The sequence below is a fragment of the Pezoporus flaviventris genome, unplaced genomic scaffold, assembly GCF_033815535.1.
Source record: "Pezoporus flaviventris isolate CSIRO_AGI_PZ_B2104156 unplaced genomic scaffold, CSIRO_AGI_Pfla_v1 ptg000007l, whole genome shotgun sequence".
Lineage (NCBI taxonomy): Eukaryota > Metazoa > Chordata > Aves > Psittaciformes > Psittacidae > Pezoporus > Pezoporus flaviventris.
Window position 1 is genome coordinate 68,043,517 of NW_026892555.1, and position 14,518 is coordinate 68,058,034.

General features: G+C 39.8%; 1 protein-coding gene across 13 annotated transcripts in view; it reads right to left on the minus strand.

Annotated features, from left to right (window-relative positions):
- Positions 1-14,518, minus strand: part of FHOD3 (formin homology 2 domain containing 3) — a 373,977-nt gene that overhangs the window by 78,308 nt on the left and 281,151 nt on the right. For 7 of the 13 annotated variants that reach the window (XM_061449106.1, XM_061449097.1, XM_061449098.1 and 4 more), the window contains 3 exons: positions 14,089-14,466; positions 10,608-10,733; positions 329-463 (listed from right to left, as the gene is read on the minus strand). In XM_061449106.1, the coding sequence (XP_061305090.1) occupies positions 329-463; positions 10,608-10,733; positions 14,089-14,466 (639 nt within the window). The remainder of the gene's footprint in view (positions 1-328; positions 464-10,607; positions 10,734-14,088; positions 14,467-14,518) is intronic. The other 6 variants (XM_061449103.1, XM_061449102.1, XM_061449101.1 and 3 more) reach the window with 2 other exon arrangements.

Genomic DNA, 14,518 nt, shown 5'->3' on the forward strand with positions numbered 1-14,518 from the left:
TTTCTCCCACTCTTTTGTCTTCAAACCCTGTGCCTCACTGAGATTTACTCTGAGGAGTACCCTAGCTAATAAAACCTGGCGTCTGCAGATACCCACATAGTATAACTGGCAAACACAAAGCTGTCCTCAAAGAAATTGCTGGTTTACTAAATGCTGGTTTATCATAATGTGTTCAGTGTATCGGTTCTTAAGATACTTAGATCAAGAAAAGTATCTAAAGAGACACACAAACTATTCATCAATTCAATAATTTTCCGATTGGATGTCTCAATGATTTAAAATCCATCACACATTAAAGCAACAGACTGACAGCAAATTTGGTTCCTACTTGAACTTGTTTCTTTCTTCACGTTCTATCCTTTGCAACCTTTCTTCTCTCTCCTTCCGTCGTCTTTCTCTTTCTGCTGCCAAGGACTCCTGGTGCAGCCGAAAAGATGATGTAAGAAGACCACCCAAAGCTGGCCTGTAGAGAAGGAAGATCGGATTTCTCAGTGTCACTTTTATTGATTATACTGCCAAAAAATTAGTAGCAATTATTCAGCATGTAACATAATCCCAACCAACAGAATGACATAGCAATATTTATGTCTGGATGCTTCAAAGCACTGGCTAAGTGTCTTCTTTTGAACTGATTTGAGATACTGTGGTGAGCTTAAGAATGACAGATAGGGTAGGTTTATTAAATTGCTAAATTTCTGACAAACAAATAAAGTACATGTAAGAATTCTTCAGCCTATTTCAACTGCAATATTGTCTCATTATTTTTTCTTACTGTGTAGTGTAATGCCATTAACTGAAAAGCTAAAAGAAAGACTAATCTGCTGTCTAGCCTATATTTCTGTGGGCTTTTTTTGCCATTTAGACCCACTCAATTCTGTCCACACCGAACAGAAAGTTTACTGCCACCTGTGTTACAGCTGAGCAAGAATTAGTCTGAAAAGGTAGTTTCTGTGCAGTCCTCCGACCATAACTATAAACTGGATGCTCCCTGGTAGAAAACTATAATGAAAAAGGCTCAGTGTTCCTATCAGCAATGTATAACAGACTTCCAGCTGCTGTTCAGGAGGCTGTTAAGATGCATGAGAGAAGATGAGTAAATGCCCAGTCAAAAAAAAGTGGAACTTTATTTTGGTCAGAAATGGTAGCCTTTATAGTAAAGGCTTCTCAAATATGTAGATTATTTTTTTCTTTGAGATTAAATAGGTTCAAGTAGCAAATACACTTTTAAAAAGCTACATTTTTATTCACTTACAGTTTGGTCTTGACTTTTTACTGCAAGCACTTCTTTGGCTAGGAGAGTGGCTTCTCTCTTTCCCCAAACACGGTGTTATTGTACCACCAAGCTCTCACATGGCAACTAAGTGACCTCAGAGTAAACATGTCTTTCTTTCTGTCTCTTAGACAGGAAAAAACTGCATTGTACAGGGTAGCTTTATACAGATGTAAATGTATCCACACTGATTGAATTAGATTGATAAAATCAATCTCATGCAGAGCGGTTTCTGTGCATTGCTGTAACATGAGTTTTGCAATGAAAGGATTAATAAGAGAAATATTGCCTTTTCTGAAAATAAACTAAATCCAGTCTAAAGGAAGGTTCCCAAACCAGCAACACAAACCTGAATAATTTTTTGTTATTTTTAAGAACTCAGACCCTTTCCCTTATTTATTTACATGCCTATGACTGCACAATGTAGTCACTTAGTGTAATGGCACCAGTTCACCAGTGAAAATAAGTGCTGGAGAAGACAAAAACATTAATGCAAACCTGTCTTTCCCGAGTGTCTATGTCTGTGCAAGCAGGAATGCCACAGAACATAGCTATTTCAGCCCCACTGGCAGTAAGGCAGTATGAATATAATTTCAATAATTTCAATAAACTGAATTTCAATATGTCATATCCCACCCGCATAAACATTACATAAGATGGTATAAAACTTGATATTCTGTAAGCCTCCCTTCTGGCACTCCTCCAGAGCTACAGTATCAATGCTGGATCACACTCAAACCCATAAAAATCCATAAGTCTCAGCACTAAGAAAAGCAAGAAAAAAAAATCCTGAAGCCCGACAGTCAAGTACGTGTGGTGAATATTCCCTTGAACATATTTTACATTTATTTTAACTTTTGACCTTTTAGTGCATGTTGCAAGAGAAAGCTCTTGGCAGAAACAGTAGCACTGCTGTACTTAAGAGTCAAAAGCTAGAGCTCCATCCCTGTGGTAGCATGAAAATCCGCATCCATAAGGTTGAATATATCATCAGAAATTGCTCTTGGAAGGGGAAAACTAGATAGTGCCTTCACATGAAGACTCTTGAGAATAAACTAGAAGATATGGCAGAAAGAAGGCCCCTCATACCTGTTCTGTTTATTTAACTTCCTATCCATCCTGACCCATCCTATCCAGCTTACCTGAAGTCTGCAAGCTCCATTTGGAGTCAAAGGAAGTTATGACATAATAAAACCTGAAGGAAAATTAAGGGGAAGGATGGGGTGATGCTGAGAGACCAAATGAGTGACTTCAATTCTGCACAGCATCTAGCAGGTTGGAAACCTTCAGCTCTGGCTAAGCTTTCTGGAGTTCCACAGTAAATACACATTCTTATCCAAGGGATTACAGGGGAACCACATGGAGATGTGCAGGTCAATCCTGCAGACAGGATTCTAACCTGACCAGTAGTATAATGTCTCCACGTGCCAAACCACCTTGTTTGGAGGTGTGATCTAGCCGTTTGGCTAACATTGCTCACTTGGCTAAAATTTGCAGATGTATGAACAGCAGCCTCACTATCTAAATGAAATTTCCACAGCCACATAGCCAGAAAACAAGCCAATGTCTAAGAAACTGAAATAAATATCCATGCACCGTATTAGTTTGCCACCTCTTGGGAACTAATCAAACCAATAATAATTAGGTAAAACTTGGTATTTCCCACTGGTTACTTTATGAAACCATATTTCAGCTGAGTTACAAGCTATAGTGCAGCGGGCACACACATACCTGATCCAACTACTTTGCCCACAGTTCTGGACTGCCAAATTGTATACAACAGTTTATTGCATGAAATGGTCAGAACTAACATTCAAAGCTGCAAGAAAGTTCTGTTAAAACCAGTCATAATTGAACAGACAGAACTGAATCCTTGTGTGGCACTGACTTCTTAGAACACCAATAGTCAGTCAGGTTTTCAGTCACATTTAGAAAAGGACAGGCACAGAAACAGAACTTCTATTGCTGAGTTAGTGCTTGCTTAGTGGTTAGACCCTGCCCATGCGACCGGACACATCTACCCTTGGTGAAGACCTCACCTCACACCAACTGCTGAGACTGCTTTGCGAAACCTCATAAACTCACAGCTTCACTGTTACTATCAGACTCTAACTCAACTGGTATTTGGGTGCATCAATACTCTTTTTAATGTGAACTGCATATGTAAATGAGCAGATTTCAGTATCTAGCAAATTCTATCCTTAATTTTCTACTTGTGTATAAACTAAATCTGGAGGAAACGGTGTCACTTTCAAACCTGTAAAACAGCCAAAATGAAAAGCAAGTGGTAAGAGGTGTTCTTTCAATACTCTAAACAATTTGAAAAGGGATTTGTCTATGTTTGGTTTGCCTTCAAAATCTGATTTTTTGTCTTTTTATTCCCCTGGCAATAATGCTTAAACATTCCTTTTTGCTGAACTCATACTTGAATTGCAAATGGCCAAATCAGCTGGTGGGAAGGCCTGACCTGAGCCTTCAGGTAATTTTGGTGTTTTGATGCTGTTAAAAGTGACAGTACCTTCAGACCTCAGGAATATTTAAGTCTTATTGCCACAGGCTGCATTTTACAATGGGTAAGCAATGAAAAGGCTAAAAAAAAAAATCTGGCATTGAATCAAAGCTGGTAAGAAATTTTAACAGAAAAGAGTATGCTCAATGAAAACATAATAGAGTTATCATTCACAAGACTGCATTACAGCTAATACATGCCAGCATTTTAATGCTGGTGTCATATGTTACCAGCTGGTAATATCAGCCATTTGTTCAATTCCACAAATACAATCCAGAAGGATGATTACTCTGACTACTATTTTTAGTCTTGCAGAGAACATAAAGCTATTAACAATGGACTGCTAATATAAAAATATTAAAAAAAGCTTTCTTCTGCCTGCTGTTAAAACCAGAAAATGCCAAACAAGCTATGTTATTACACTCATTCCAGAAAGAAAACACATGAGAAGAACATGTCTAATTCTGGAGATTTGTGAATATAGTTCCACACCATGGCATTAGGACCTGGGGGGAAGCCAAAACATTGATTGTAGGCCAAAACATTTCTCAATCAAAATTCAGCTAGCCTCATCTAATGCATTTAACACAGCAGTGAATTAGTAATCATTATTAAAAGCACAAGATCAGGGAGACACAAAATATGTTGCACTTTTTTTGCAAGTGTTTGTAGCTTTCTGGCAATACACCCGTCACAGACTATATAATGTGATGGGGAATGTGTGACCTGAATTACTCTGATCTTGTAGAAATTGAAGAAAATATTTCATCTTACTCAAAGCCACTTTGTTCAGCAAAATTGTAATCATCAAATTCAAACGTTCTTCATTCATGTTAACTCTGAAATACTCTTCTTTTGTTGCTGTGCTTTCCTCGAATTTTTAAAGTTTGCAGGTTGGGCAGAGAAGAGATTCAGAGCAGCCCTCTGGAGAAGGACTTGGGGGTGTTGGTTGATGAGAAAATGAACATGAGCCGGCAGTGTGCGCTCGCAGCTCAGAAAGCCAACCGTATCCTGGGCTGCATCAAAAGGAGCGTGACCAGCAGGTCGAAAGAGGTGATCCTGCCCCTCTACTCTGCTCTTGTGAGACCTCACCTGGAGTATTGTGTGCAGTTCTGGTGTGCTCAACATAAAAAGGACATGGAATTGTTGGAACAAGTCCAGAGGCTGGCCACGAGGATGATCAGGGGACTGGAGCACCTCCTGTATGAAGACAGGCTGAGGAAGTTGGGGCTGTTCAGCCTGGAGAAGAGAAGGCAGCGTGGAAACTTAAACAGGGGAAGTTTAGATTGCATAGAAGGAGGAAATTCTTTCCTGTTAGAGCGGTGAGGCACTGGAATAGGTTGCCAAGGGAGGCTGTGAATGCTCTGTCCCTGGCAGTGTTCAAGACCAGGTTGGACGAAGCCTTGGGTGAGATGGTTTAGTGTGAGGTGTCCCTGCCCATGGCAGGGGGGTTGGAACTAGATGATCTTAAGGTCCCTTCCAACCCTAACTATTCTATGATTCTATGAAATGGATATCTATAGCAAGAATACAAAATACAAATGAATATTTTTAGGAGCTATAAAAAAATTAGCATGACTTATGAGAGGAAATCCCTTTAGGTCATAATGTTAATATTCAGGATTTTCTTTAATATTGCAAGGGTCAGAACCATTAATAACCTTAATTGCCCATTTTCCAAAGTGCTCCTGCCCCTTCAGTCATAGGAATGTTACAGAGAAGGAACAACAGTCAGCAGTTCCTACTCAGGCCTTAAGTAACTCTAAATGCCTCTTGGCTTTAACAAAATAAATCCACTTTCAAACTTAGAAAGAGACAAAAGAGGAGGCAAAGTTGCCAAGAGCCATATTGCTTTTCACAGTTAAAGAAACTCTGTGTGTTATGTCTCCCTATGTGACACGGCAAATTCAAAAGTGTGTTGATATAAGATTTTGCAAACAGACTAAACATTACTTGAGGAATCTTTACAAAACTTCTCTCAAAAATAAACACAAAACTGAGAGATAAAACTACTGACTAATGCTTCCTTTGAGAAAGAAACTTGAGAATGACCAAGAGAAGATTGATTAATGTTAGACTTTTAACTGGCCTGAGGGGCTACACAAAATAAAGCTTATAGTGGGGCAGAGCTGTGCAGAGCCAGGGCAATGCCTGAGGACTTCCCACATACACACTCCTCTCACAGCATTATGTGTACAGGTTTCGCGCTGTGTTCCTGTCTTTCTCCAACCCACAGCTTCTCATGCTCATATGAATCACAGTTCACCTGGAAGTGGCTTGCAGAGCCTGCCCATGGAACCAAGGCTAAGGTGTCCCCTGAGCATCAGCACTGCACACTGCATGTTCAGCCAGCAACATGTTGCAATCAGAAACCATAATAAGGTTAAGCTTTCTGTTGAAATATATGCAATCAAGAATACTGTTTGCACAGTAGTTCAATAAGCAGCTAAGCCAGTGTAAGCCAGCACTGCTTCCCAAAAAGTAAATCATCGAGCAATTCCTGAGGTCGCTTCTCCTCTAAAAATCTCAGCAGTAAAGTTGAGGCTTTTGCCCTGGGCCACCATTATCAACTACTAAGCTATTCTTCCTCATTATGTCATTCAGAGTAAAAGGTGTGCTTGGCATTCACTACAACTAAAAATGGCCACTGTCTCTGGTATGAGAGCCCAGAGGGACCAGCCAGTGCTGGACACTAAATTCACAGTGACTGGCCATAAGGACCCAGAAGTGGATCTTTACAGGCCGAACTTTCTGGTGTTTGATTTAATGGCTAGAGTAAGAGAATGGTGACCATGAAATCCTGCTTCCTTGGCACACAGTGCCCTGAGAAGATAGCTTTTCTACCAAGGCTAAGTGCACTACTGTTTGACTATTATGCCCACTGGGAACTGTCTCCTGGCAAATGCATTTGAAGAAATATAACTTGGCAAACACCAGCAGGATTTTTTTTTCTGTCAACAGAATGAATTAAAGCTGGTGCTGAATTCATGAGCTCTTACCTTAGAAGTTAGACCCCTTCAGGGTCTCCTCTAACTATGGCCATGACCACCAATGCATACCCTTCATCACCAAAAACACACTATGAGGGGGTGTGAAGCTTTGCAAGTAATGAGATTGCTGTCCAGCTACAGACAGCCCCAGGCTGCAGCTTTCAATTTGAGTGACCATCTTATATTCAGAGTCTGAGAAGACAATCTTCAGCTAAACAGAAATAGTCTATGTGTGAGCACAAGCCATGGAAATATGGAAGAGTCTTAAAATACCTTCTTCCCCTAGGCAAGGAAAGAACTTGTAGGTACAGAAAAATTCTTCCTCCCTGGTGTGCTGTAGCCATGTCTTGCTCTTCCCCTTTGTTGCCAAAATTTATGAGGCTAAGAAACTGAGATAGATTTTTTATTTCTTCTTTAGGAACTGGGAGAGAGTTAATTAGTGATTTAAGTCATAAAGAGTGTGAGCAGTGTGTTTATGCAGTAAAGCAGTCTTTAGCAGTTGAAAACAGGAGGACTGGGTTATCCTTCTTATGCATTAGGAACAACTTCCACAAGCAGAGACATATGAGAAAACCAATACCCCTTTTTTTTCTCTCCCAATGAAGAGCTGAACAGAAAGTGCCCTGCAATTTGCCCTACTTCAGCAGGATTCCTAAGGCTGCAATATGCACTTCAGAAACATGCCTCTCCACAGGGGACCCAGACAAATGAGAGAACACAACAGTATTGCAAGAAGTTGGCAAAAGGCTGAAGCTGAATTTAGAAACCAAGGAACAGTCAAGTAAGCCTTTTCTTCTGCTGTACAATCAGAAATATATACATTATGTGGATTTCAAAGAATAAAGTCTAGTTACTTTGCACTCAATTATACTGCTTTTGGATTCCCTACTGATCTGAGCCAAAGAAGGTTTTAAAAGTATGAACATCAAAATGTCAACCATGCTGCTTCTTTCCACCTAAGTTCTACCTCTTGTTTACATAAGCAAAATGCAGCCAAGAGGTTTGAAAGGCCTGTCAGGGTAACTGAGTGGAGCATGAATCATTTTGCTGGGCATTGCTCTAAATGATGCTTCTTCCTTCCTCTTCATTCTCGAAGGTCAGATAAACAGTACCAGGAACTGCATCTGAAGCCGTTCCCTGCATGATAAAAGACAGGAATCTTTCTGCAGAGGCTTGGATAACTGTAATCGTTTACTGAAACCAGAAAACACACCTTGGAGCTAACCATGTATATGCATCTGCTTCTTATCAAGTGTCTTCCTCCCCACTTTTAACTATTTTTTGTGTTTGAATCCATGTAAATTTTTACCATGAGGAGGTAGGAAATAATGTTTACATAATCTAAGGGAAACACCGTTAAAAAAAGACTGTGAAAACTTCCACAATACTTTCCACTTACTAATTAGTGCCAAGCATTGCATCATGCACTACACAGCCTACTCCAATGAGCAAAAACTATCTGCTGATCTATGCGTAGCATTTCTGCAATGCATGTCTTTCAGGACGATGAAATAAAAGCAGTCTTCTGCCCTTCAAAGCAGTCACTCCATTAGAGCCTGCTGAACTATACAACAGCAATGGCGGCGTACTCAGAAAGAACAAGACCAAGACTTGATGCAAAAGGGCATCTGAACCTGTAAAATGGATTAACTTTCAAGAACTGCATCTATTCTGCAGGCAACATGCCTGTGGCATACACACATATTTCATCTCAGAGACTAATGTACAAAAAGCATTGGGCTGTAACATCCCCCAAATACAAATATTCAGAAATCCTGGTAAGTTAAACTACCATGAACAGCAAGCTGCACATTTAAACAAGAGTGCAGATTTCTAATCATGTGAGGTGGAAAGTGGCAAACGTGACCTGAAGGAAGGAAAAAGATTCAACTCTGAGCACAGCTTTCAGACACTTGAAACGTATGAGAGGTCTCATAGTTAAAGGTAGAGCTCTTTCCAGTCTCACAGAGTAAAGCAGGAGTAGGTGTAATGGCTTGAAGGTGCTGCTAGACAAACTGGCCTCAAAATACGAAATCTTTTTCTAGCAGTGGTGTTGAACACAGGAATGTTTTCCTGGAGAATCCATGAACTGCCACTTGAAAATACAAGAAGGTACGGGGTCTTTCATTTAGCTTCTGTGAGACCCACAACAGCTGATTACAGAGCTCCCTTGTGGCCTGACTTTCCACGAACCTGTGAATGTTACAGCTCAGCTTCATCCTGTGAGGCCAAGCATTCTGGCTCCAAAGCAGCAACACACTTACGCACATGCTGCAATGAAAGCTTGCTTCCTTTACTGGAGCAGGGCTAGAAAGATCAATCTCTTGCAGGACAGGCCCAATGATCTTTAGCAAACATTTGATCAATGTTTGACCACTTTGGGGTTTCTTTGCTGCAGCAGCAATCAGAAGCCTAAGATAGCAGGGGCTTGGAAACCTAAAACTTCAAAAGCAGCAGGATACTTTAAAGCCTTGCTTATCTTGCATCTAATTTGATGAGGTAAAAGAGGTTGAAATGAGTTTTTTATTATGGTTTCACTATGCAATAATGTAACTCAGATAAGGAGAGACAAACCGAGGCAAGTTATTCTAAGAAGATGAGCAAATGAAAAACAATGCCTTTATCCAAAGATAAACTTAATGTAATTACCCACTTGAAAAAAAGGGATTAAATCAATACCTCATGGCTACAAATACAAGCATGCTGGAATAGTCTACAATGAGTAGTAGACTGGAAAGAATGTGAGGCATTAGGTAGGCTCAAACATATACATACACACACAAGCACATATAGACGTATGTTCTGTAAACATGTAGAAATAATAATAATAATAAAGAATAAAAATTAACTGTAATATAGAGAAAGGATCCTGCAAAAGCCTTCAGTTGTAAAAAAAAGGGTGGGAGACGGCATTTTTATGAATTAGAGGCCAAGTCAGGAACAAACAATCCAAAGCCCATCTGGTCTAACTGGAAATTATTTAATTAAGTTATTATATTAAATTATTTAACTAAAAAATTTTACCTTTCCTCCTTAAACTCAGCATGACATCCTTTGAAGCCATCATCTACTTTCAAGTTGTAACACTGAGTTCATTTCTGATGGTCCAAATCTCTTGTCAAGAATTTCTTTCATGTATCCGTAACATTTTCCTATCGTCTATCACTAGCACCTTACATGATTCAAAAGAGTATTCTGATCCTTCTAAATACTACTTTTTTGCTGTTGATGTGGTGTGTGTCCCTCCCCCTGCCCCCCCACTTTTTGTATGTTTTTGTGTGTGTTGCTGTTTATTTTGTTTTGGTTTTCCCTAAAACCAGTTATCACTGAGCTGATAGCTGCTGGATTACTGTGAGTTTGCCTTATTTACAGCAAGAAACGTTTTGCCCTTGACAAAATGCAATTAGATGCGTCATGTATTTTCAAGGAAGGACAAAATTATGGCCTAGGAAATTCTGAGCTAAGCACATTTCTAAGATTTTGTAGCTGATTTAAGATGATAGAAGTGAAAATTGATCTGTCTGAATTTATTTATTTTTTAATGGAAAGAAATAAAATGTGCTTTAAGTCACCTTTTAATACTTAGAACAGCGTACATGTGAAGCAACTCTGTTTTACTGATTGAAGTGAAAGAAGCAGAAGTGGGGCAGAAAAACATCCAGCCTTTAACATCAAGTCAGAGAAAGGCTTGAGTGGGACCATGAACACATCTAGATTTTTGTCCATTTTCTTTCCAATGTTAGAAAAGATCTGGCTAGAAGATATTTCCAATAAACATTCAGAACACTTCTCTCCTGTATATAAAGAAACATATGAAAACACTGACTAATTTACAAACCTGTCAGTTTTGGTCTCTTGAGGCGGTGAAAGAGTTGTCCCATAACGAGAAGTGGGTGTTGCAGGGGCACTCACACCAGAGTAAGGTCGTGGAGAAGAGTAAGAGCTGCTGCCATAGCTATTGTATCTGAAAAAATGGGAAGGAAGGTAGGAGAAAGGGAGAGACAGAAAGAATCCATCAGCAAGCAGATATGCAACAGTAAATCCTCTTGTTAGGGGATGGCAGTGATTCCATACCCCAGAATTTCTTACACCTCCACCTTCTGAAAATATTGCTTTAATCCCAGCTTCAGAATATGCAACCTATCATCTCACTTTAGTATCTACTATGTCACAGACATACCTAATTCACATAGTGAGCTATTGGTATGGAAAATAATGAGAGATTATAATGGTCGTCTCAATTGACAACTCAGAACAGGAATAATTAAATCACTCCTCTGTTACTCAAAATTATTAGCTGCTTTGGGAGCCAATACCCAGCTATTAGAAAAGGGATCAAACCAGTCCAAGTCAGCAGCATTCACAGGTAGTGAAATTAAGGAAAACAGCAGTATTCCCTAGACATGATCTGAACATGGACGCCCATTGTATGACAATGTTTGCATTATAAAGGGAAAGCATCCACATTCTTTTTAATTAAAGCAGTCAATATTTTCTTTCCCCTCCCCCAGTATTTCGTATCTTATGCGCCATTTCTTACAATATCTGTAAAAAATTACCACCATGGTTAAAAAGGCATACTTCTGGAAGCCATTCCCTCCATTAAAAAAAAAACACCCTAGTCTTCTTGACTTTAAGCTTGCTTATCAAAGAGAAATTGTTTCCACAGCTCCTGGAATGACCACCTCTCTGGAGTCCCTTGTATCAGTGTTTTCACCCTGGCTACTGTACTGAATAGAAATGGCAGTCATGTTGCTTTGCTGTGACTTTTAACCATCGTACTTAAATAGCAAGTCAAGAGAGATTCCTGATTTGGTAAAATGTTAACTTTTCTATTCACACGATATTCAGATGATACTGTTTTACACATGGACAGCATATGATGCTCTGTAGGTGAGTACTCTGCAAGGCCAACTTACCCAAACATCAAAATTCACTTCAGGAAAAGGAGCAACATAATTTTTCTGATTATAACTCACAAGACATAATATACCTTCCTTCACTGTATCTTTTCTCAGCTGCTTCTTTTCTCATACACATCAGCACTCAGTAACTTCAGCCAGCAAATTTCTTTGAAAAGGCTGGTTAGTTTCCTTCAGCTCCATTTAGCACACTCATCTAGCCATGCAAAAATTCATTCAAAGTTTCAAGCTTCATTCCTTAGGGTACAACAGCATTGCTGCCTGCCAAGGCCCGTGTTAAAATCAAAGCAGATTTCAGTTAGGGGGTTTTATAATGGAAGCAATCAGCCTTTAGAGAACACGTTGCCTTCAGCAGCAATTCCTGGTTCAGGTTTTAGAAAACACCTTACCACCACCATCTGTTTTTGAGACACCATGTTGGCTGCCCAGGAACAGAAGAACAATTTTGGAAAAAAAACAAACACTAATATGCACATTTCTGAGCTACAAAAGGAATTTTGCAGGAAATAATTGCCCTCCTGGCATTCCTGCCCTCCAAGCCCCACTGTCTAGTGGCCTTGTGGAAGGCTGCGTAGATGGACAGCATGGGGTTCCTCTAGTAGCACAGACCTGGCACGGGTCTTCTGTATTCTGGCTATGCCAGTACTGAGTGAGCGATGAGAAAACTCTGCTGTCCTGACAACAACTCTGAGTTCATTTGGTATGTTCCTGACACTAACAGAAACCTCGATTTCCATTTCAATCAAATGAAAGGAAACCTTATCAACCATTACATTTGCCTTTCTTCTCCTCTTCCCCATGAAAAAGCTGAAACAGCCTTTTCAGAAGAAAGAGTCCTTTTTCAGACTGATTTCAATTAGTCCAAAGATAACTTTCATTCAAATGGAGAGAACATAACTTCTATGGACTCAGACTACAAGTATTAACAAAATCAAACTCAGAGGGACTAGCCTGGACATTCCATCACTAAATATCAAATTTAGAGGGAGAGAAATGCTGGAAGAGTAGCAAGGCAAAATAAGCACACCAGGTAAGTCAGTATCCTGTACACAATGTTTATCTTTCTAACCTTCCTCTGGTAAGGGTTGTCGCTTCCACTTTCCCTTCTTGTCTCACAAACCGATGCAGATGCAATGGCCTTGTCCCAGGACACTTCACTCTGAGGAAACCCCAGGCATTTGCCTCTTTTATGAACACATTACTGCCTAAATTGTGCAAGCTTTGCTCTCCTGTTTCTCCAGATAACCCCAGCACAATCCTCCCCCACACCATGCCCTCGATCCTGTGTGGTAACTGGAAGCACAAGGATGGGCAGAGTTGAAAAAACATCACTGCAGAAATACTAAATATTGCAGGAACAGGAGCTATTGCAGGAACACGAGACATTTAGAAATCTACTCTAAAAAATATAAAGAGCAATGAGAGCAATAAATGACTGTGGAGGCCTAAGGGAAAATTGCACTAATGTAGGAAAATGTAAATTTAGAGGAAACCCAGCATTCAAGCTGCAGGTAAGGCAAGATGTGTGAACTAAGTTCCTTGCCAACATCTACTTGGATTTACAGGCTTTCCAGCAAAAAGAAAAAAAGGCACAAAACACACACCTATTAGAAGAGAAAGATCAAAAATTAAAAGGATCAGAGGAATAAAAATGTTTGTTCACATGCAGAAATTCAGAAGGACTGCTGGAGAGAGGAAGAAATAAATACACTCATAATATACGTGTACCTTTTCAGCACGTAATTCAAAAAGCTCTGACCATTGGGAAAGACAGCTAAAAATCATCAACCTCTTTTTAAGGTTATTCTTTAGCATCATAGAACTGAGCATATGTTGTGGAGTGAAAACTGTCTATTCTGAGTGCTGTATTCTCTTTATAGGGTTTAATCTACTTCTTTTATTACAAGCATGAGTTGAAATTGCACATGACAGGGATATGCACTCTAATCTAACAACAAATTCGGGATCTGGCAGTTCAGTCTTTGAAGCCAGGATTTCACCCCTGAATTCCAACTGCTGATCTGATCTCTTTTGGTTTTATAGCAGAAAAGCCCCATTAATTTTCATGAAATAATGCCTGCAAATTACATTGCTGTAAATGAGAGCAAAATGGCGGTCGTTTCTGTGATCTTCCAAATCACAGGTTATTTATCTACTGCTGTATAAAGGAAGCCAGAATACATATTAACTGTAGACCTTTAAGAGGAGTAAAATGAAATGAAGGCAACAAAGGCAAGGGGAGAATATCGATCATGTTAAAATACAGGCTTACAGGACTAAAACTAATACAGTATGTTCTGGAAATAATACAACACAGAGTGCATTATTACCACTATAAAACTCTTGAAAGGTGTTATTCATTTATCTAAAAATTAATGTCAGCTGTATGAAATCTACCTGTTTTCCCTCATCACTTCTGCTTCCTTTTCCTTCACAGATGCTGGAGTCTCTTCAAAGTCATACGAGAAGAGGTGAAAAGGAGTATGTGGTACATAAGGTAATTTCTCCACCGTTGGAGATGCCTTTGGAGTAATGGATGCTGATGAATTTTGGGAAGAACTTAGCAATGCTGCTGCAGGTGAAGGTGGTGATGAAAGGACAGAATTATGATGAGAGACAGATGAGTCAGGCACAGAAGAGGAGCTGCTAGGAGAGCTCTTTGCTCTAGAGCAGGAGGGAGGCCTCTCAGCTGGAGAAATGGCACTGGAGATGGCTGAAGAATCAGAACACCGTGAGAGGTTTTCATTCACAGCCTCCCACGCACCTGGGACCCCACTGCAGGAGGAAAACATTGTGAGAAAGGGAAGGGAGGGAGACAAAAATGGGG